Source organism: Camelina sativa, chromosome 2, assembly GCF_030686135.1.
Source record: "Camelina sativa cultivar CO46 ecotype springtype chromosome 2, ASM3068613v1".
Taxonomy (NCBI): Eukaryota; Viridiplantae; Streptophyta; class Magnoliopsida; order Brassicales; family Brassicaceae; genus Camelina; species Camelina sativa.
In genome coordinates, this window is record NC_141881.1 from 22,776,268 (window position 1) to 22,799,979 (window position 23,712).

General features: G+C 34.2%; 3 protein-coding genes, 4 non-coding genes and 1 pseudogene across 7 annotated transcripts; 3 read left to right on the plus strand and 5 right to left on the minus strand.

The window, feature by feature from the left end:
• Positions 1 to 2,605: 2,605 nt before the first annotated feature.
• On the minus strand, positions 2,606 to 3,570 carry LOC104728753 (NDR1/HIN1-like protein 26). The gene has a single exon (XM_010447697.3). The coding sequence runs from the start codon at positions 3,467 to 3,469 to the stop codon at positions 2,828 to 2,830; it is 642 nt and encodes a 213-aa protein (XP_010445999.1). The 5' UTR covers positions 3,470 to 3,570; the 3' UTR covers positions 2,606 to 2,827.
• Positions 3,571 to 6,001: 2,431 nt separating this feature from the next.
• Positions 6,002 to 6,219, minus strand: LOC147949050 (small nucleolar RNA U3). Its single transcript, XR_015585842.1, has one exon. It is a non-coding gene; the product is annotated as a small nucleolar RNA U3 (small nucleolar RNA).
• Positions 6,220 to 6,910: 691 nt separating this feature from the next.
• Positions 6,911 to 7,784, plus strand: LOC104728760 (uncharacterized). The gene has a single exon (XM_010447702.2). The coding sequence runs from the start codon at positions 6,965 to 6,967 to the stop codon at positions 7,604 to 7,606; it is 642 nt and encodes a 213-aa protein (XP_010446004.1). The 5' UTR covers positions 6,911 to 6,964; the 3' UTR covers positions 7,607 to 7,784.
• Positions 7,785 to 9,029: 1,245 nt separating this feature from the next.
• LOC147949051 (U5 spliceosomal RNA) lies at positions 9,030 to 9,146 on the minus strand. The gene has a single exon (XR_015586502.1). It is a non-coding gene; the product is annotated as a U5 spliceosomal RNA (small nuclear RNA).
• A 1,431-nt stretch (positions 9,147 to 10,577) lies between these two features.
• On the plus strand, positions 10,578 to 11,437 carry LOC109126919 (uncharacterized; annotated as a pseudogene).
• A 173-nt stretch (positions 11,438 to 11,610) lies between these two features.
• On the minus strand, positions 11,611 to 11,729 carry LOC147949052 (U5 spliceosomal RNA). The gene has a single exon (XR_015586491.1). It is a non-coding gene; the product is annotated as a U5 spliceosomal RNA (small nuclear RNA).
• An 852-nt stretch (positions 11,730 to 12,581) lies between these two features.
• On the minus strand, positions 12,582 to 12,800 carry LOC147949053 (small nucleolar RNA U3). The gene has a single exon (XR_015585822.1). It is a non-coding gene; the product is annotated as a small nucleolar RNA U3 (small nucleolar RNA).
• Positions 12,801 to 15,986: 3,186 nt separating this feature from the next.
• Positions 15,987 to 17,617, plus strand: LOC104728769 (CBS domain-containing protein CBSX5). The gene is made up of 2 exons (XM_010447708.2): positions 15,987 to 16,460; positions 16,552 to 17,617. Exons 1-2 carry the CDS (start codon positions 16,117 to 16,119, stop codon positions 17,453 to 17,455), a joined length of 1,248 nt encoding a protein of 415 aa, XP_010446010.2. The 5' UTR covers positions 15,987 to 16,116; the 3' UTR covers positions 17,456 to 17,617.
• The last annotated feature ends 6,095 nt before the right edge of the window (positions 17,618 to 23,712 follow it).

A 23,712-nucleotide genomic window follows, 5' to 3' on the forward strand; every position in this document is an offset into this window, starting at 1 on the left:
AAGTGTAAAAAGTGTAAAAACTGTAAAAAGTATTAGACAAGCCATCTGGTTATGAGACTAATTTTATAAATGTAAAAAATTACATTGGCATGTTATTAGTCTTAAAGCAAATATTTAATTTTCAATAAGGGTAACAATACAATTTGAATATTAGACTAATAATTTTTTTTTAATAATTATTAATTTCTAAAAAAAACTATTTTTTCTCTCTAATTAATTATAGACGAAAATTACTAATTAATTTTAAAAATTTGTAAACCAATCAGAATTTTAAAAAGTAATATTTTATTTCTAAGTATCTAAATTATTATTATAATAACTATATTTAGAAAATTTTGTTAACATCTTAAATTATGATTCTCCTATCATATTTATTTTATTTCATTTACAAATTGTTTTGAATTATCAAATAATACATGTGATAAATAAATATGTATATTTTTCTGCATATGTTGTGATTTGAATTTTTAAAAACGAAGATATATTACTCAATCTATAAAAAAATGTATTTTAATATTTCATATTGACGAGTTGGTAAAACTAAATTTATGTGGTTGATAAATTAATAAATTTTATTTGTTCAAAATTTGCTCACAATTAGAATATAATAATTAATGCTTTTGATATTTCATAAAATAATAATGCAAATACAACAAACAATATAACATTAGACAAATTAAAATAATTAGTATTTTAAAAATATGTAGATTTACCAAACAATTTTAATATTTAAAATAAATATTGTCTCAAACAAAATAATTTTTTAAAACAAATACAACTATAATTTTTATTATTATATTATAATTTTTGAAAAATGTTGATTCGTACTTTATAGCACAGGATATCTCTAATATATGATTAATGGGGATCTAACTAAAACTATTGCGATTGGAATTTGGAAATCAATAAAAAAAATTTTTGAATAAAACAGTGGTATTCTCCTAATCAGAGTCGAGAAAGGATTCTTAAGTAGTTCTTATAAATAGAGACAATCATAACCAAAAAAAAGAATTACTTAATGTCCTTCACCTCTTCTACTCATTTACAATTGCATCATGGTGCTAGGGTTCCCAATAACCAACCAATCCAATACGGTTATTAATCTCAATCTTCTCTTATTTTCTTTTTGGTTTTCTCTCTTTTTTTCTTTTTGGTTTTCTCTCTAATCCGAGTAATTATTAGTAATGATATTAGCTATTCATTTACTATCTTTGTTCTTGTGTAAACTCAGGTCAACCGGTCTTTATGTACTGGTATTTTAATTTCTCCTTTTTTTTCATCTATAATTTTTTCATCTCCTTTATATTTGCAAAGTCAAAAAATTATGACTCTGACTATTCACATATATCGTTTATTGGGTGCTGTTATTGATGATGGTGTCGAGCAAAGTGTGAGGTCAAACAAAGAATTGTGGTCTCCATTGAGTTTTAGAGTTTTGTTGAAGATTATCAAGAAGATCTCTTCAAAGGAAGGTACGGTGGAGATTATTTTTATATTGAACCTATTTGTGAAGAATATTGCAAAATCTAGATATCTCAAAAAGACTTTGATACGGAAGCTTTGGTGCCATTATGTCTATATTCCAGAATTATGTTTGGACGTATTGGGTTTACAGTTATGGTTCGCAAAAATAAAGTTCAGCCACAAGATGCTGCAAGCAAATCATAACAGAGAAAAATCAAATATGAAGTTGGACAATAACCGATCTTATGAACGGTTAGCGAGTAAGGCTACTCTTTGGAAAACATCGTCAATCTCCCTTCTGCTGTATTTTTCTTAGTGTATGACGCATACATTTGTGTATGTAATAATTGTGTTACAATAATTCTGTATAATGTTTTGTAATTACATTTCTTTGAATTTAATGAAAGTTTGATTTGCGGAAAAAAAAGAAAAAAAATTTTAATACAATTAAACCAATTTCTAGCAATTGTGTGTGATTAACATGGAATTAATTATTATTATTATTTTTTCCAAATTCAGCCGGTATGACCAGCGGTATTACGTATGTTACCCTTGGTATCCGTATTAAACGTAATCTTAATCTGAGACATGGAGCTTCTTGTTCTGTTGGCATGCATCCTCGTAGTGAACACGGTTTAGTTCGTCTGACTTTTATATTAGCTTAAGTGAGATATTATAGTAGACTTTTATGGCATTGCTTCTGTTTGAAACAAGTTATATCATCTAATACTCTACTTTTTATAGATTCTACCTCATTCAGAATTTTTTTTTATGAAAAAACTTTAATAAACTGTTTTGTTGTTAAGGTTGACGCAACAAAAGGAATAACTAATTAACGAACATAAAGAATCTATTCTTGCAAGAATATGTTATATCAACTAAACTGCGACATTCTTTATTCGAGTCTTAATGAATCTTCTGTTCTGCTTCCTCGTACGTATCTGTTCAAAAACATAGAAGCTCCAATAGGAAAATAGATGGCTTTTAATTGATACTTCCCTAAAGTAGCGTGAAGATGTAAGAACCAAAAAAAAGTAATCTGACTTCAAGAAACACAGACAATATATATATAACCCCAATAATCTCAAATCTTTATGCGTCTAGCTCAAGAGTAAAAATGGTTAAAATAATCAGGTGAAACTATAGAAAAATTCAAAGCTCCTCTGCTTTGAACCAAGGATATGCTCTGTTTTTGTTATTTTACATCTATATAATTCTATATAGACAATTCAATGTAGCTTTACAAAAAGTACTAATTACCAGCACACAAATAAAATAAAAAAACACCATCAACATACATAGTTTTACGCATAAGTCAAAGAAGCTAGAGTGCATATATATGGTTGATTATGATCTATATATTTCATATAGTTGTTGAGCAACGAGTCCCTTGTAGTGAAGCTAATGGAGGAGTGGTCATGTTCTGTCCAAAAGCCACAATTGCTAGACAATTTACATTAAACCGGTATGCGCCCGAGACCCATGTACCAATCTTCCACCGTAACTTCCCGTCCATCTTCAAACCAATGATTACTCTACCAGTTGTGCGATCATGACCGATTTGATAACCAAAGGACTGAGCAACGGGTAGGTCAGTACCTTGAAGAAACGCTGTCAAGAGATTGATTTCATCATGGGATTGGTAAAAAGGCGGTAGAGAAGCCTCTGAGGTGATTTGTTGTCCTCTATAGGCTGCGTATACAAGTAGCTTGTCGTAGTAGATCCCGACTTTTTTGTTAGGGTTTTTGGAGAAGAGAGTGAGTTGGATTGAAGAGTTGAGGAGATGAGTGGAGGAAGAGGAGAGATTGAGGCTGTATATATTGGCTTCCGTGAGGGAGAACTCGGGTTTCTCGGGGTGGAGGATGAGCCAAACGAGTAAGATGATGAGGAGGAGGCCGCTAAAGAAAGTTGAGAATGTAAAAAAAAGTTTCTTGTGACGGTTGTTGATGTTAAGCCCTCCTTTCTTGGCGCAATGTTTTGGAGAAGTAACGGAGATTTGAGACATTTGGAGAGAGAGAAAGAGGGATGATGATGGCAGAGAAGAAGGAGAGAAGGCGAAGGGGTTAATAAAGAGTGGAAGAAGAAAGCTATAAGCACTACTTAACCGCAATTATCTTGGTGGTCTTTAGTAATGCTTTTTTGACTTAGTTGTTTGCTTGCGAAGGTGTGAAAATATTGACCGTTGGATTAGCTGATAAATGGACTTTTGTTTTCTTGCTGTCGTTTTTTTCTTTCTTTATGAATATATTTGCGTGAACGTTTTAGTTACTTATATTAGTGTACATGCTTGATTTGTTAGGGCAAACACGTACCAAATTATTAATAAAGTTAACACATCGTGAGACTTTGAAATGACTAGAAAAGCAAAAGCTTAATTCTCTTTAATTTCAAATGATTAGTGTTTTGTGAGATTGTGCATGGTAAGTTTTGTGAGATAGATCATGCGAAGTTAGAAGACAAAATGTCATGGGATGAAACCGATTCCATATAATTTAAGACCTGAGATGTGTAGACTAAAATCGATATCGATAATTAATTTTGTTAGTTAAATCACTATATATTTTAAACAAAGCACAATTGTAGGATTAAATATTTTAATTTAACACTTAGATTATTAAAATAAAATTACACTTAGATGTATATACTAATATGGGGTAAAAATGATATACAGAAGAAAATAGTTTAACAAAACATTTTGGTCAAGAAGTTTTATGTAAAGTATATTCACATGAATATACAAAGAAAGAGAACGAGTCTTACGGTATATGTGAATGAACCATGAGTCCGAAGATCCTTTTGTCGGAACCTAGAACGTTTATAAGTTTTTGCTCGATTTGTAGTATTTACATGAGACAACCCCACGTATTATTAAAACCATATACTATAAAATTAATCGAAGTATACAAGAATCAACGCCTCCAAATTGCTTTAAAAGGTTTCATCCTATGAAAAGCTTAGATTTTTTCCTTCCACAAAAGCAGCTTTTCACATTTTTAAAAACGATTGGATAATATTATATAAATAAATTGGATAAATATTTAGACTAGAAATATTGTCTAAAATGTGTTAATGTCATGGAAGACATGAGGAATCTATAATTGGCTTTTTTCATAGGGAGGAAATATTAAAAAAATAGAGAGAAAAAGAAGGAAAAAAAACCGTGGAAGCATCTCAATCATTTCATGGGGGTGTGCTTTTTGTGTCTTTATGTAGCCGTTCCTTTTACGCTAAGGAAAGATAGAGCAACTCGTGTATGCATCCAAATTTCTTTAGAATTCACAATAACATTTGTAAGAAAGTTTTCTTTTATAACTCTGTTAGCCTAGAGATTGTAATAAGATGGAAAACTAAGTAGAAGAGATATGATTCGTATATTCAAAAAGTAATGGATCTTAGCATGCATCTTGGAGGATCCATACTCTATAATTTTAAGATTTTCCTTTGGAAATACCCCTTCGAAGTTTTATGAAAAAAAAAGCTTTCTGAATATAGCTCTAAAAATCATTTTAAATTTTAGCCTCTTCTGTTATAAAATTTTCAATTCTCAAAAGCGTAGGGACCTCTAGCTCTCAGAAGTTGGATAAAAGGAGAAATGAAAACAATGCGACATACTAGTTTATTAATTTATATATCGATTGTATTTGTTATATTACAGTATGCTTTTTGGTTCATAAAAAAAAAACTACTTATAAAAAATGACCCCATGGACTTTGGTAGCTAGTGTGCGATTATAATAATGTTCTTCACTTCTTTTGAAATACTTTCTGAAAATTGTCCATCATTGTAATGTTCTTGCTTTGGACCTAACTTTTTACGGTTTAGCTATTCAAACAATGAAGTGTGAAAAAGAGACTATGCTTTTCAATAATTTCTTTGGTATTTAAAAGTCACTTTTTGTTGAATTTTCTCAAAAGTGTTGTGTTTTAACGAAAGTGAGTTTATATTAAAAGAACCCCAAGTATATATATGAGACTAATGTTATAATTTCTATATGGTTGATGAGACTTAGCTCTTGCAACCTAAATATATATCATCCAGAAGAGCTTAAACTTTAGAGTTTAGAAATTAGAACATGCATGTGAAAATTGATATATATATATATATATAAATGGTCCAATTTTTTTTTAATTTACTATATATTTGATATTTGGTCCAATATGAACTGTAATAAATTTTTGGATTTGTCTTTTTGGCGGGCCAACCGAATGGGGCAACATGATGTGAACCGGATTTGTTGCGGAGTGAAATGAACTTTAATGCAACTTGGAATCTCCAATACATCGGTCTATGAGACCATGAAATAAGAAAAGCTAGAGGCAAATTATAAGATCACAAGAATATATTAATACGAAAGTACTCACATGATATTTCTTAGTAAGCTAGGGCCGATGGCTATGTTATGTACATGGCTTTTGGAAAAAATATGCAAACTTCTGGGTGATAGAAACGTACATATACTGAATTAAATTGATATAATGACGGCTACAAAGAAAAAACAAATTAGTAAAGGAATCTTAACAAAAAAAAAAAAAAAAGGAACCTATCAGACCGCCGTGTGACCACCCCGGAAAGGTAGAACCGAGCCGAGTAACGATCCTCTACAGCACCAGATGCATCCGAAGACAGATCATGGCCGTCAATCACGCTCTGGTCGCACAGTCATTGTTCATCAACCAGGGTTAAGGGCCTGTCTCATTAGAAATCAAGGAAACAGAGGTACGGCCTATACGATAGATCCTGTTCAAGTAAAGTCGTGACCATTGTTGCTTTGTGAACATATAAAAATAACTCAGTTTCTTCGTCAGCTTCTCGATGTGGGATCCAAACACTAATAATAAGAAAAACAAGAACGGGCTAATTTAACCAAAGAAACCTAGGCCTATTAAATTAAAATAAAGTCCATTAATGATTTGATTTATACCATACCACGCTGGAGAAAAATAGAAAGGATGTGTTAAGTGTAACACTTGAGTTATTTTATTTGTGTAACACTTCCATGATATGTTTGATGTTTCAAATGGTTGGCATAAACCGATCGCGAGTATATGAATCTTACAGCTTTTCATTTGGTTTTTCGTTTTTGTATGAATAGAATTGGTACTTTTATCCGGTAGTTGTGTCTTGCTTGGCTACTTCTATAGTTCTATCTATGACGAAACAAATAAGTCCACTTTACTTTGCTGTTAGAAAATAAAAAATAATCCACGTATATATATATATTTATTTTGGATTAATTGTTTAAAAGCCTACAACTTGAGTTACTGATATCAGTTTGTGAAAGTGTGTATTCAGTTCCATGTTTTTAATTCAAAGTTTGTCATATATAACGACCGAGCTAGTCAACGAATATGAAAATGTAACTCTCGTAATAAATTTACCGTATAATTAAGTTTGGCTTGAGTTACTCTATAAATTGTTTGTTTCTTCGGATCACCAAACCATCTCAATCAAGCAAATCATTCTCCTCTACAGAAAATATAAAAAAGAAACAATAGTCACCATGGAAGGTAAGATCAAAGCTCTTCTCTCCACGATTCTAGTTGTGAGTACTTTGTGTGCCACTACTTTAGTGAAGCCGGGGCTAGCTCAACTCCTTAGCCTTTCAGGCTTTATTCCTCCTGGCTCCCCAATTGATCTCACAAAGTGTTGGTCGTCGCTCCTCAAAATTCAAGGTTGCGAAGTTGAAATCTTCAAATCTGCTTTTACCGGCAAGTTTGAAAATGTTGGACGGACATGCTGCAAGGCATTTACCGAAATCGATGCAAAGTGTTGGCCAAAAATGTTTCCATTGAATCCTTTCTTCCCTCCTCTTCTTAAGGATGGTTGCTCTCGCATCAGCGCAGCTGCTCCCGCACTTGCAACATCCAAAATCTCTATTGTTCCTGGATTTTCTCTTCCTGGTTCTTCGGTTGATATCACAAAATGCTGGTCATCACTCTCTAGTGTCGAAGGTTGTGTGGCTGAGATATTCAAATCGGTATTCACAAGAAAGTTTGGTAATGTTAGACCTAAGTGTTGCAAAGCGTTTTCTGATGTAGATTCAAAGTGTTGGCCACATATGTTTCCTCTAAATCCGTTCTTCCCTCCTCTTCTCAAAGGTAGTTGCTCTCGCATCCAAGCAGCTGCTCCTACACACAAGTAATGAAGTAGCTATGGTTTTTTTTTTATCAAGAATGCATTAAATTAGGCTTATGATAGCTTTCTACTTCCAATATTCAAGAAGAGTTTCTTTCTTCTAACCAGTATTGGTTATTCTACGTTTTGTTATCTACAATATTAACAAATAAATTCAAGTTCGGCCTAATGGCATCTTTATTATCTTTTTAATTCTGGACTTTTCGTTTGCACTGATCTCAATGAGGGATAATCTTGAATCTTGAAATAGCTATAGCTTCTGCCCCCTTTATAATCTTGAAGACATCTTCAGCAACATTTAACAAAGAGTATTTGTTCCGACAATTCGTAAATAATATAGGATTAAAAGATAATGAAAATTGTAAACGGAAGATTTGATGGGATTTTATTTGTAACTAAATCTTACTAGATATCTTTGTTTCACTTTCTTGCTATGCAATCAACCTTTGGATTCATCTGTTAGAGGTGGAGGTCGTGACGGGTGAGTTGATCCGAGAGTGACGAAGTTTCTTGCTTTGCAATTAACCTATGGGATCATATATATGGTAACATCTCTCTCACGGACATGTGTAGTTTATTATGTTCATCTAGACACGCAAAAAAAGGAACCTGTCAGACCGCCGTGCGACCACCCCGGCAAGGTAGAACCGAGCCGAGTAACGATCCTCTACAGCACCGGATGCGTCCGAAGACAGATCCTGTTCAAGTAAGGTCGTGACCACGGACGCTCAGTCTCCGTTATATATACCGAAACTTTGCTCTTCATAATAGCGATGTGGGACAAAATTTAAAGGATCGTATTAAAAGCTAAAGAGCGTGCATGGATACTGATAGTAGTGATAATTGGTTGAAGGCCCACGTAATTATATATGCAAAGCCCATCCTTAATCTTTTTTTGTCAAAAGCCCATCCCTAATTTAACATCCAAAATTAGTGAAGAAATTAATATAATTTGCGATATATTCGTGTTCTTAATATTTGCTTATGAGCATGACATGCGGTAAACGAAGCCATCTTCACAACCTTATATTACATGCACAACCAGAAAGAGTGAAAACAAAACCTGTTAGAACAAGTAAAACAATCATTCAACTCCCAATCAATGTTTATATTCAAAACAGTTATTCCTTTTCTTGGATGATCACTGATGAAACCTAGAAGGACTAGCCTAATTAGGACGTCTCTCCGTGACTCCATGGCCGCTCATTATGATAGCTTCCTTCCTTCTGAGGTGGTGCTAATGGAAATCTACAATTTATACCCTTCCGGATGCAATTTTTCAAAATGAGTTGACCATTGCCTACCGTAGTAGCATAATGTTGACCTAACTTTAATAATCATCTCATTTTCTTCTAATTGTTCGACTACTACATAGTACGCACTGGCTAGAAAACAGTGTTAGAATAATTTTAAACTGGTTTGATGGAGGTTTATTTTGTTAAATAAACCTTTCCAAAAATAGGCGTATGCCGCTAAAATGCAGAGAAGACACGGTATTCTTTAGTAAAAGGCGAAAGAATAGTTCGCTTTGTCTTCACTGCACGGCTCCGTGAATCTATAAATTCAGCTCGTAGGTCTTTATTTATACTATAGTTATCTCACTGTTTCTGAGTTTTAAGACCGATGTGGGATCTGAGATGTCCACTAGGTAAGTAAAAACATCTATCATGGGTCTTTTTCAGCAGAATATGGGCCGTCGCTTGTTTATATGTAAAGCCCATCAACAATTTATTGATCTGTGACGTAGGAGAAAGCAACTAAACAAAAGATATAGAGAGGCGGGTTCCTTAAACCGGAGATTTCATCTAAGTCTAAACCGGAGAGTTCAACAAATTATGCTATGGAATGAATTGTCAATATGGAGCAATGTTGAAGTAACCAAAGACGTACAAAATGTAAGTTGATCTCGTCCCACCACATTGACCTTAATTTATAAAACAAGCCATAGATTATACTCTGCTAACAGTAATCAATGGTTCTTTACTTTATTGTTTTGACGTATTTTGACATATTCATCAGCTCTTTAACTTTATTGTTTCTCATCGACCCACGGAACTATTTTAGGGGAGCTTTAAAGTTAAAAGTCACCAAAAATACTCTTAACATGATCACATCCGTTAAAATGTATGTAAATATATAAACATTAATTGAAAATCCCCTTTTTAACAAAAGGGAAATAATAAATGATTACAAATGGTGACAAATAGGTTATAGATAGGATATAGATTAATCCATATATTAATATTAATGAAAGGGAAATAAATAACATAGTTTTGTAGTTTTTAATAAATAGTTACAAATAGGTTATAAATAGGTTATAGATTAATCCATATATTAATATTAATAGTTACACCTAAATATTTGGGATATACCAAATTGATAATTGATATATTAATGGTAACAAATAAAATCATGGATATTCCAAACTGTATTTTTGGAAGATTTTAGTCATATATCACGTTGTTTCCAAAGATCTTTAAACACAATATTACAAATTTATTTTCTACATATTTTATCGATAGACCACAACGTTAACCAAAGATAGATTACGAAATTGATATATTTATTGGTTACAAGTTAAGTAGTGGGTTATAAGATAGATTACGAAATAAAATTTAACCAGTGTTATAGCACGGGTACTTATCTAGAATCATTAACAATATAAAACTTACAAAATATATGTTTTTTTTCAAACCTTCATATTTAGCATATGATTTTATTGCATAATGTTTTATCCAAAAAAAACTTTAAAAAAAAAATAACATAAATTATATTTTATATAAAATATATAATATAAATAAAATGAATTTCAACCCGTGCTCAAGTACGGGTTTTAATCTAGTTACTAATATATTTGAGTTCATTGCTAAAACTTAAACATCACCAACTTAATGTTATTTCTATATCGTTAAGTGTAACAGTTCGTTCAATGTTTTTATTTGAAAGGTTGTGAAAAAATTGTAACAACAGATGACTTTATAAACTGTAACTCTTCCTATACTTATTGTATTCAATAATGTTACGCTATAAATAGTGTTATATTCTGATACACCAAACAATCTTCTTTTCTCTATATAACAAAAAGCAAGAGAAAAGAAAAAACAGAGAACATAGCCACCGTAATCCAAAGTACTCGTGACTCCTCGATTTCCTACCATTCCTGGTTCTCCAATTGATCTCACAAAATATTGGTCATCGCTCTTCAACATTCAAGGTTGCAATATCGAAATCTTAAAATCTGCTTTAACCGGTAAGTTTATAAACGTTGGACCAACATGCTGCAAGGCGTTTACGGAAGTGGATGCAAAATGTTGGCCAAAAATGTTTCCATTAATCCAGTATTCCCTCCTCTTCTCAAGGATGTTTGCTTTCGCATCAGCGCAGCAGCACCCGCTCACACGACACCACAATTCCCGGTTATCCCTGGCTCTTCGGTGGATCTAACAAAATGCTTGTCATCACTTGTCAACGTTGAAGGTTGCGTAACTGAAATCTACAAATCAGTTTTCACAAGAAAGTTTGGTAATGTTGGACCATTGTGTTGCAAGGCGCCGCTTTCGGATGTAGATTCAAAGTGTTGGCCACAAATCTTTCCGCTAAATCCGTTCTTCCCTCCTCTTCTCAAAAAATGAATGTTCTCGCATCAATACAGCCGATACTACACACAAGTGAAGTAGCTATCGAGACCATAATTCACAATATAAGGCTTTAGGCCTTTTATAAGCTTATAGTTTTAACTATTCAAGAATTTTCCCAATTCCAAAAAAATGATGGTTGGTTGCTTTGTTCTAGGTTTTCAATTCGACAATAATATAGAAATTCAAGTCTTATGACTTAATCTCACAGCTTTCATTTATTATTTAAAACTCTTATAAGGCTTCTTTTATGTTTCTTACACATAGCAGAAGACTGTCTCAGATGAGAGTCTGAAACAACAAGTGTTGGTAACAAACACCTCTGCTTTTTTTCCGACCACTACTGTATAATTTTTAAAACTGAAGATTTGATGGAGGGTTTATTTGTAAACAAACCCTTTCCAAAAATATGCGTATGCCGCTTAGCACAGAGAAGACACGGTATTCTTTAGTAAAAGGCGAAAGAATAGTTCGCTTTGTCTTCACTGCACGGCTCCGTGAGTCTTTAAAACCAGCTCTTCCGTCTTTATTTATACTACAGTTTACTTACAGTTCCCGAGTCTTGAGACCGATGTGGGATACTATAGCAAATTAGTAAGCAACTAGTTATTTGATGGGATGATCTGGGCTTTAAAGCCCGTTCGGACTAAACCCAATAATATTTTTTATGTATCAGCCATGTCGACCGGAGCTATAATGAGAGGAATGAATTCCATTCCCATGTTCGATATGCTCGTATCGTAATCATCCCTGGTTTACAGATCGATCTTACACAATGTTTGTCATCGCTCGTCAGCACTGAAGGTTGCATAAAAGAAATCTACAAATCAGTTTTCACAGGAAAGTTTGATAATGTTGGACCAATGTGCTGGAAGACGTTTTCGGCTATGGATGCGAAATGTTGGCCAAACCATATTTCCGCTAAATCCGTTCTTCCCTCATCTTAAAAGTGAATGTTCTCGCATCAATGGAGCTGCTCCAACTCACAAGTGAAGTAGCTATAAGAATTAACCGCGCGCTAAAAAAAACTTATAATTTGGGTTATTATAGCTTTTACGTCCAATTCCAATCAGTCATGGAAAATATTCACGAGTATGGTTGTTATCATTGTTAGTAACGTTAAATTCAAGTTGCTAGCATGATCTTTACAACTTTGGTATCTAATATTCAAACTATTTATTCTTTAAATAAGTATTACAGTTTCAAGTGTCAGTGGCTAAAAATCAAACACTGAATGAACTACAAAAGAAATTTCGCGATATGAAAAATTCTCTACCTCTCTTGGTCATTTCGTCGAGCAGCTTATGTTCATTAGAAACTGTGAGGGAAAAAAAAAAAAAAAAAAGGAACCTGTCAGACCGCCGTGCGACCACCCCGACAAGGTAGAACCGAGCCGAGTAACGATCCTCTACAGCACCGGATACGTCCAAGGACAGATCGTGGCCGTTAATCACGCTCTGATCGCACGGTCATGGTTCATCAACCAGGGTTAAGGGCCTGTCTCCTTAGAAATCAAGGAAACAGAGGTACGAGCCTATAGAACAGATCCTGTTCAAGTAAGGTCGTGACCAACGTTGCTCTCTCAACGTTATATATACAACAGCTATGTTTCCTAGGCGAGCGATGTGGGATGTTTGTACTCTTGTAAATTGTAATGTGAGTTGAGTTCCCTTGTAATAGTAGGTGATACGGGCCAAAGCCCACTTGTTTATTTGTAAAACCCATTCCCAACTTATTTGCTTTAAACCGGACGGTACATCTAAACCGACTTTGATTGTGAATTTTGTGATCATGTGTTTACGAGTAAAAAAGCATTCTGTTATTTCTATGTTCACTATAATACATTTTTGTTAGCCTAAGAACTTTCGTCAGTTACACATATTCTTTTCTTGTTGAATGAACAAAATTATCTTCCATATTAATCGCAGTAATCGGTATAGCAGTTGATGGAAGGCCATTGTTATTATAACATCACTAACAAGTCTAACATGATGTAACTTAATTATCTTTTCAACGATATAGCTTCTCAAAAAATCACAACTTAGAGATGGCTAAAAGAATTATATATTAGTCTTTATCTATTAAAAAAATTTAGTCAATTTTGTTTGTTTTCTTTGAAATTTAATTTTTAGTCAATGTTTAAATTTATACAATTCATTAGTTTTCTGTGATTTTCTCATGATGGAGAATACATATTAAAAGAAAATTCCGATATTATGTCTGTTTTAGTAGTAAAGGCCTAGACGACACAGAGTGTGACATAGAAATTTGGTTCTATGTGCAATTTGCAACAGAAAAAAATTATTACATACATTTAGTGTTAGAATAATTACGCATGCTCAAAACAAATAGGAATACTGTTACTGACCTACAAATTTTAAATAACTTGCAAGTAGCAAATACAACACAAAACGAGATGTTGCAAAGCTTGGCCAACTTGTTCAATGACGTACGTCGTTTTAAGGTTTTGAACAAGAAAATGTGTTTATTTTCTTTCTCCTTTACTTCAAACGACATGACGAGACAAAAGTTGGTATCAGTTATGGAATGTATTCCTACAAACTTGTTTTGGAAGTCCTATATGCCAATTAGTTAAGCTTTTTGTTTTTACATCTTTTTGGCTTGACAATGATAAGATTGGGACTAATCATTTTTAACTTATAATCTGGTTGTTTTATTATCAGGATTTTCGGTAATTAACAAAAACTTGAGAAGAAATAAAGTGAACGTTGAGAACATTTGATGAAAGAGCATGAGAAACGTTGAAGCACATAAGACAAATTAGTCCAACACGGTGACAGCATGTTGGAGTAAAAGTAAAATTTAAAATTCAAAAGTGGCATTAATCAATTATTAAAAGCGACAAAAGTTTATCACTTTTGCATTTTTTAACCAAATATCACAATTACACAAGTCTGTTATATATACATTTCATGGGTATCAACCAATAAGATGGATCAGGGAAAACATATACTTATAAGATTTATCACAGATATCTTTCGTTATCGTACCAATCAAAAAGTAAATATAATTCATTATCTCCTATGTAAACATAACTATCGAGTATGGAAATTAATATCTTCTTACAAGTTGTTGGATCACACCTATCAACAAACCATAGGTCATTTATATTTTTTTTTTAATAGAAACGTTGGGGTCATATATATCTCTTATGCCTTCGTTATTCATTTAGCTTTGCCCCTCAACGGATTTAGAATGAGTTGATGAGAATCATACTTGGTTTCCCTGAATTTATATGAGCTGGTTTCGTATAAACATATATCACTACATGAGAGTTCTGTCTTCTAACTAATCCATGCATGTTTAAAATGTTGCCGATGTGAAGATTTGTTTACTAGAAACTATTTGGAATAAATCAGTCAATGAAAAAGTTAGAGCTCGAATCTTCGTTTAATGAACATGAGTGTGAAAATGAGAATATACTTAAATTAATAAAGTAGTTGTATATTAATTAGAGTTAGGAGGAGACTTGACGAAAATTGAATGTCTCTTCGAGTTCTAGGCCTAGGATATGTTATCTCTTCGAACTTTGCATTTTCTAGAGTCACCTGGCTACTAGCGCATCATATGTGTATGACCATGATCCCTCCTGAAACGAAACTCCCATCTTAGATTTGTAGATTTTACATTGAACCGCCCTTAATTACCTGAGTTTATATGAATGAGTCAAGCTCTGATTTGGAGTCTAGCTGGGTCGATCGAACTCAAGTTTTGGCCATTCCAACATAAACAAATGTCATGATGCACACGTAGATTCATATATCAAGTTTAAACTTTAAAGATACAATAAAGCAAATATATATAATATGAAAACAGTAGCAGTTACGAATATACGTCGCTACTGTGCAATATATCCTTCTACGTACGTTAAAATACTCGACGTCAATTAGTCTTGGTTAATATCATTATCAATATATAGCATCAACTTTTCCTTCTATCTATATATATTTTTTTTTTTCATATATAATCAATTAGTATTGTCGTTATTAGATTAAATATTTTTGAACTTTGGCCAACCCCTTTCCCTTTGTTCATTTTATAACCAAGGATATATATATATATATATATATATATGTTCTTTAAAAAATTTTAAACAATGATGTTATTTTAAAAAAAAATTCTGAAATTTGACTCTGTACAATGAAATGTACATATTAAACATTGAAATTTGTTTTATTGAAAAAAATGCAGAATGAACAAACATTAAGAACAGATATTCATCTGCTATAATGTAAATGGAAAATGTAATATATTCTATTATAACTTATATTCATCTTTTGATTTCATTCATTTCAAACTTACCTTATTTTTTTTCCTCAAATTCATTTTAAACTTACCATTTAGATATATGACCTATGGGAGAAGGCCACAACCAAAAACAAAAGAAGAAACTAACACCATTGTATTAAAAAAACATTTTTTTTTCTTTGAAAAATACATTAAAAATCTAGCAATATCAGTAGTTGAGTAATATATATAAGATATGGTTTCATTGTTGAACTAATCTTGAATTGAATGAATATGCAAAAATAGTAATATATAACAATTTTAAAAATAAAATGTTCTTACTCACCATTTGTACATCAAAATTAAATTCGAAACATTATAGTAAAACTGAAAACACAATCTACCTGTAATTAACACAACAGACAAAAAAAATCAAAAAGGTAAAAAAAAAAAGAATCTATCTGTACACAACTATAAGACCAAGTAGTTTTGTGTGAATGTGTACTTTTTAACACCGTACCTATCTCTCTTCTTCTTTATAACTAACTACTCTCCGCCTTCCTCTGTTCTCTCTCTCTCTTCATCTTTCTCCTTCACATTCTCTACAAAAACAAATCTCCTAATCTTTTCTTTTATGGCATTAACTCTTTTGTCTCACGAGGTATCTGATCTCTGTATCGGTAAGCCACCATTACGGTGTCTCTCCGTCGCTACAGCCACCGTAGCTGACGCCATCGCCGCACTCAAATCCTCTGACGAACCGTTCCTCACCGTCTGGAGCTGTAACCACGATGATGAGAAAACAGATGGTAAAAACAAGTGCGAGTGTTTGGGTAAGATCTGTATGGCTGATGTAATCTGTTACTTATCAAAATTCGACAACAATGTTTTGTCTCTTTCCTCTGCTTTCGACGCATCTGTCTCTGTTCTTATCCCCAAATCTCGTTCCCTCGTCGTCCATGTTCATTCTTCTTGCAAGTAAGGGGACAAATCTATACATTGTGTTCTGTTTTTTTATCATTCGTAGAGATTAAAAATTTAATCTTTTTATGTTCTTGATGTTTTCAAGATTGATCGAAGCTATTGATCTGATCATACAAGGAGCACAGAATCTGATTGTTCCGATTCAGACAAGATCATCAATCACGAAGAGAAGACAACAACAAAAGCTTCTGATTAACCGAAACGTTGTCGTTTCACTCTCCGCCACAACCGCAACAACGCACAAGAACGGCCTACAATTCTGCTGGATCACACAAGAAGACATAATCCGATTCCTTCTCGATTCCATTAGTGTCTTCTCTCCGTTACCGTCTCTTCCTATCTCCGATCTCGGTGTTATCAACAGTACACAACACACTATCCTCGCCGTTGATTACTACTCCTCCGCCGCTTCCGCTGTCTCCGCCGTCTCTCGTGCAATCTTGGACAATGTCTCTGTTGCAGTGGTTGATAAAGGTTGTGATCAAGAAGAAGATTCACGTATGGCTTTGATAGGTGAGATTTCGCCTATGACGTTAGCTTGCTGCGATGAAACCGCAGCGGCAGCGGTTGCTACACTCTCGGCGGGAGACTTAATGACGTATATCGACGGTAGTGGTCCACCGGAGAGTCTTGTTGGAGTTGTTAGGAATCGTTTGGAAGATAAAGGGATGGTTGGATTGATCTCACTCATTGACTCTTTGTCGTCGTTTTCGGGGTCTTCTTCGGATGACGAGTCGTCTCCGGCGGGGAGAATGAGAACGTCGTCGTCGTATGGGAGGTCGGTGAGTAGCGCGGCGAGGATGGCTAGGAAGTCGGTGGCGATAGTGTGTAATCGGAAGAGTTCGTTGATGGCAGTGATGATACAAGCTATTGCTCATAGAGTGAGTTATGTGTGGGTGGTTGATGAAGATGGTTGTTTGATTGGTATGGTTACTTTTGTTGATATTTTCAAACTTTTTAGGGAATTTTTGGATGGTGATAACTCGTAAGTATTATTTTGATTTTTTTTTTTGGTTAGAAATTACTGAAACTTAGCAACAAGTATTGTTGTTTTTAAATAAGATTATTCTTATGGTGGAATATGCCATAAGACAAAAGATCTTGTAAAAAAATTTCGGTTTTTATATACTTTTATGATTTTTAGTTTTTTACATTGTTGATCTTCAGACCTATGATGACCATTTCAGTTCGTTTTTCATGAATTGGATTACATACAACAAAGAAGTAACACATCCGAAATTTGTTAGACTAGTTCAAGACCTTGTGTTTAAATTATGTATATATTTTAGGTTGTAGAGTTGTACAGTTTGAATCAGTAAAAATGTAATATAGGTTACTTAGTTAGAGCACGTATATTTGCTGCAATTATGGGTTTCACGTCTAAAACCCTCAAGAAACCATAACTTGATGAGCCTCACGTCTAAATCGAATTACTCAAAATCCATTGTTGTTATAGCGTGTCCAAAAACTTTGTAACAGTGACATATTGAAACAAAAGTAGCAGATGTTGGTGGAAGAAAATGAAAGATTGATTCTATGTAATTACACACACTCCACTTGACTATCTAGTACACAATTTTAAAATATGGCCCTGAGATTTGGGCCAGTCAATGATAAAATTGTACAGCTTGCAGCTAATAACGCTGTTGGTCAAATACCACGTGGTATTATAATTAAAACTGTCCATTTCGTTTGGTATACATGTTTTTAAATGTGTGTCTCGTGTGTCTTCGTCTCGTTGTGAGTGTGAAAGCCACAAAAAAAAAGAGTGAACGTTGTTAGAATAATTAAAAGCCGTCTGAAGATTTTACATATTGTGACAGCAATGTATACATGGCGATGTGCATGCATCTTAGGGTTAAGACAAACCGAAAAGCATGACTTAGCTAGGTAATGTGGATGAATTATATGATATATATGATGGCATATTCGATAAAAATCCTTTGGTGTTCAATATGAGAACGATGCATAAGTAGTTGGCTTGATTGACTTTTCTAAGCGTAAGTAATAATTAAGGTCGAATATAATGATTTTGTGTTGGAACAATGCATAGTTTTTCTAAGATGTCATTTTCAGGATTTTGTTTGCATGATCAATGTTCTTACTTCTTACACTTGCCAAAAAAAAAAAAAAATGTATAGTAAAAACACTAATTTTTGTTTACTATTGACGGTGAATTATTTCTAGATTCATGCCAACTTTTTCATAAACTTAATTATATGTTTCCTGCGACGACTAACCGTAGTATTTTTTCTTTCTTAAGTTCAATTAAATTCTTTTGGAAGTTGGTATATTTGTGGCAAATTTTTAATTAACAGGGAAAGCCTACAATGGTTAATCTAATATAAATAAAATCACAAAGATTTCTTTTGTGTTTGCATATCTATATTGTAAAAGACATTTGAAAGCAAAAACATACAAATAAGTCGCTTCTAACTTCTATACTCTAATAAGTTATGTAGGTGTAATAGGAAGGAATGGTTAGATTCCTACAATCTTCGTAAATATGAGGGGGTAAGTCAAAAGACAAAAGACTGGGAACAGAAAAACGAAAAGATTCGGCAACTATGTTGATGAATACAAAAGAAAAAAAACTCTCTCCTCTCTCAAAAACCCTAGCTCTTCAAACCCGCGCCGCCTGAAGTTCGTTAGCCTCTCCGCCGTCCGGGACTTCGCCGGTGGTGTGAGAGGGCGCTGCTTTTTTCTGTTTTTCTTCTTTTCCTTCCAGTTGTAGTAGTGGGGATCTCGATCTCTACCTCTCTGGTTAGCTTGAGGAGATGTCATTTGTCGATGGCTGTGTCGTGAGGATGCGGCGGTTGGCAAGACGAAGTGAGATCTCGGCTCGCTTTCCTCTCCGGGAGAATGGTGGTGTTTTGAAGCAACTCTGGGCGACCTTCTCTGCAGTTTCAAGGTTCAGATCTAGGCTTTAGGTCTCGTCCCCTTGCTTCTCTCACCTTCTGCCGGAGGATCTAGCTGACCGGAGCTTTAATGGTGGAGTCGGGGTTTTGTTTTACCGGTTGTTTGGTGAGGTTTCCTTAGCCGTCGGTGCCTGAGAAAGCCGGCGTTTCTCGGGAGCTTCGTCAACCCTCTGGATTCAGTCCGGCCAAGAAGCGGGGCAACAAGGCAAACGATGTGGTCAATCCAAAAATGCACCAGGAGGTGAAGCTATGCTAATCTGTGCTCCAATTCTTATATTTAGATGTTTAGCATTCTGGTTGTGTTATGGTTAGTTCAGAGGAGCCTATGTTCTTGCTAGTTTTGCTTCGCATCTCTTGGTCAGGTCAGTCGGACATTATGTTCGTTTTTGGCTTAGGACCGGAACAATGAAAGCCGGAGAAACCAAGTTCTTCTGATATTGCGCCTCTAGGTGTTGATGCTATTGGAACAAGCTCTACTTGCAGATCATAAGGTTCTAATAGCTTGGGTTTTATCTGTTCTTCAGTATAGGATTTGGACTTTTTCTGTGTTGGTAGTTGTTTTCGTGTCATAGGGTTTATTTAGGGGGTTTAAGAGATGATTTCACATCGAGTCGTGGTGTGTTATTTATCTCGTTGTGGTTAAAAAATGCAATGATTCTCGGTTAGGTAGCGTTGGATCCGCTAGTGTTCCAGGGTTATACTTGATCAATCATTGCATTTGTTTTGGTCCAGATCTTTAGAGGTGAATGTAATGTGTTTTTGATTTGGTTGTATCATGTTGGATAATGAAAAGTTGATGTTGAGCAAAAAAAAAAAAAAAAAGATTCGGCAACTTAAGATGTATATACAAAATGTTTCGGAAACTTTGGCTTGGAGGACATTGTTTCTCTTGTCATATGCTTACACAATCTTAGACATACGAAGTCGTGGAAACAAATATCACGAATATGCAATTTTGGCTTCTTTTATAGTATGATGAATTTTAGGACATGTTTGGGTTACCTAAAAGTTGAATCAACAAGGACGCGCTTTCTGTATTGCAGACCTCATGATAACTATATTCTTTTTGTTTTGAAGCATAGCAAAATCCCAAAGTGAAATATTATGTACTTAAGTTAAACCCCTTTTGTTTTAGTAACGAATTTTTATGTGGTCCTTGTACCACTGTTGGTTGATTCAAACACAAGACTAACTATTTTGAGTTCCGAAAAACAAATGCTGTCTTTGATTTGTTTGTTAATTCAAAACAGGAAGAGAGAACAAACAATGTTGTTTCGACTCATGTTTCAAACGATGTGTATTGAACCCTTTTTCGTAATGTACAATAGTGACGGATTCCAGCCTTAATCTAAAACGACAACTTTGTATTTGGTGTTACACTTAAACCGAAATCAAAGAGAACAAATTACCAATATACATTTAGTCGTTTCTTAACAACGACTCCACTCGCATGTCGCACACGTGAGTTCAATGACAATTTAATTTTAATTTTAACCGAAGCTTCCAGTGTAGCCGGGAGTGTCTTTAAGCAAGCTCAATACTAAATTTATAGTCAAATTCCTCATCATTTGAAACCCTCTCATTCTGTCAGTATCTCTATTCACTTGAGTAAGTTCTTCTGTTGTCTGACGTAGGCACAAAAAAAAAAAATTGTATAACTTGTTTTTAATTTCCCAAAATATAACATGTTTACACCATAGATACAAACCCAACTAGAGGTACCTCCGCCACCGTTTAGAAAATCTGTTGGAGCAATCCCATTGCACAACTTCTGGGATGTCTCTGATTTTTTTAGTAATATAAACAGAAAAGAAAAAAAATTTTAATTCTAATTTTTGAAAGATATAGGTTTCTGCGGCGATTCGACACGTGTATTGTTTATATTGGTTAAGTTTTGTTTTGTTGTTTTTTATTATTTAGTTTTATCTTTTCTTCGTTTTCTTCTTTCTCTCGACAATATCGAAACGAGAGAAACACAAAATCACGACAATAGCTCTCGCATCGTCGTCTTCTTCTTCCAATCGATTCGATCTCGCCTCGTCGTCGTTTTCTAAACCGATCTCGCCTCGTCGTCTTCTAAATCGATTCGATGCAAGTCTTCGATTGGGTTTGTGATTTGGTTTCTCGATCGGGTTGTATCGTTTGTGTTTGGGACGAACCATCAAACAAAATCGAGCGGCGCCATGGTAGTCTCTAGAAGAACTCTCTTCTTCAGTTTAGATGGGAAGCCCTAACGACAAAGCCGTCGCCGAGACGGATCTTACAACTGATTCCATCGGAGAGACACGAAAGGACGATTGCGGCGGAGAAGATTTGCCTCTTCTTATTCTTCCTCCTCCTCCTGGTCAATTCGAAGAAGGAGAGAGAGTCTTCACAGGTGGCGAAGCTGAGATTTTTGGCTATGAGCTTCCACATGAAGTTTGACTCACATTTCCTCCTCGCATGATATATGCGGTATGTTTTTACATATTCAACTTCAAAATTCATCTTGTGGGTTAGATTAAAAATCTAAGCTTTAGGTAATGACTAATGAATGAAGGTATAAGTTGATTACATAGAAAAAGTTATACAGTTGAAGTGGGTTCTTGAGTTGAGTTGGTTATATAAAAATTTATAATTTTGACCTTTGAATCATCTTAATATATCTGTGCTTTATATATGATGGTCACATATCACTGATACAAAAAACGTTACTCACTTTTCAGGTTTTTACATGGTATGGTGCAACAATAGAAACCGATGGCATCACAGAAAATGAATATACATCATGTGAGGTAAGGTTTTGGTGTCTATCCCACTCTTAGTTTATTTATTATATCAAGAGAAGTAAACTGTGTTGTTTACTAGAAATATCTCTATTCTAGACACCGATGATGAGCTATCTTAGAGTGCACAACTCTCTACAAGTAGAAAGACATCGTTCTACTTCCTCAACAAGAGATTTTCTACCTTCACAGGTACTTTTTCCTTAACATAGTCATGATCTCTGGTATGTATATTCTTTTTTTTAAGTAGTAACGTGTTCAATTGATTTAAGTTTGAAAGACTTTCTTGATTTAACCATTTAGTGTCTATCTTTGAATTTGTTGTATTGATTATCTAACATTATTGCCGTTTATGAATCTAGATTTCTATGGGTGTTTGAGGTATGAATAACTTATGATACTATTGATTTTTTACATTACAATGTTTGTCTCTGTGATAATAATAGTTTCTCCCTATTATCTTTTGTTGCAGAACATAGTTTACTTGTTTTTTGAGTATGCTTGCTAGAGGTGAGCTTTGCAAGTACTTCAGCGATCACTGCTTCTCAAAGAAGGTAAGGTTAAAAAGCTTTTTTAAACTAGAATCTGATTGATTGTTGACATTGAAAAGGTAGTCTTGTTTGTAGAATAAAAAGGTAGTCTTGTTTTTTAAAGTAGAATCCGATTGATTTCTTGCTTGGTAGTTAAGCACTTAGTAAATGTTTGGTAGTTGTAACACTTAAACACTAAAAACATTTGTAGAAATAAAAAAGGTAGTCTTGTAGAATAAAAACAGTTGTAACACTTAAACTAGAAGGTAGTCTTGTTTGTAGAATAAAAAGGTCTTGATTTTTTGTATGTTGTCAATGCTTGGTAGTTAAGAACTTAGTAAATGCTTGGTAGTTGTAACACTTAAACACTAAACTCTTCCTTAAAACTTTACAATAAACCCAACTACCAAACTCTTCCTTCTCCTTCAACGCTTAAATGGTCTCCTTCAATTTGCTATTTATGTCGCTTCTATGGTCTCCTTCAATAACCACAAAAGCTTTACAATAAACCCAACTACCAATTCTTCTTCTCTCCATCTTTCATAGAGTTTAGGGTATGAATTCTTTTTCTCTAAACTTTACAGACCTCTTGACTAGCCAAGTTGGGGTGAATAATCCAGAATCTCTTCCATCTTCACCTATTCAAATAAGCTCATCACCTATCCCTCAGTTTAGTACACAATTTAGTGATGTCAACGAGGTAGCTGAAAACTCTAGGGAAGCTAGAATCCGATGGACTGCCCAGGAAGATGTTGTCTTGATCAGTGGTTGGTTAAACATTAGCAAAGATCCAGTCATGAGCAATGGGCAAAAGGGTGGTTCCTTTTGGGAGCGTATTGCACACTACTATGGAACGAGTGAAGCAGTAGCGGGTAAACCAAAGAGAGGGGCCAGTCAATGTAAGCAGAGGTGGAAAAAAATAAATGAGACTGTCAACAAGTTTGTAGGATGTTACAACCAAGCTTCGAGTCAGAGGACCAGTGGCCAGTCAGAAGATGATGTTCTCCAAATGGCAAATGATTTGTACGTCAAT

What these genes read in the sequence shown, in the direction of transcription:
- LOC104728760 (XM_010447702.2), top strand. Translation starts at nt 6,965, where the DNA reads ATGGAAGGTAAGATCAAAGCTCTTCTCTCCACGATTCTAGTTGTGAGT.
- LOC104728753 (XM_010447697.3), bottom strand. Translation starts at nt 3,469, where the DNA reads ATGTCTCAAATCTCCGTTACTTCTCCAAAACATTGCGCCAAGAAAGGA.
- LOC104728769 (XM_010447708.2), top strand. Translation starts at nt 16,117, where the DNA reads ATGGCATTAACTCTTTTGTCTCACGAGGTATCTGATCTCTGTATCGGT. An exon ending in CATGTTCATTCTTCTTGCAA is followed by an intron (nt 16,461 to 16,551) that starts GTAAGGGGACAA and finishes GATGTTTTCAAG; the next exon opens with ATTGATCGAAGCTATTGATC.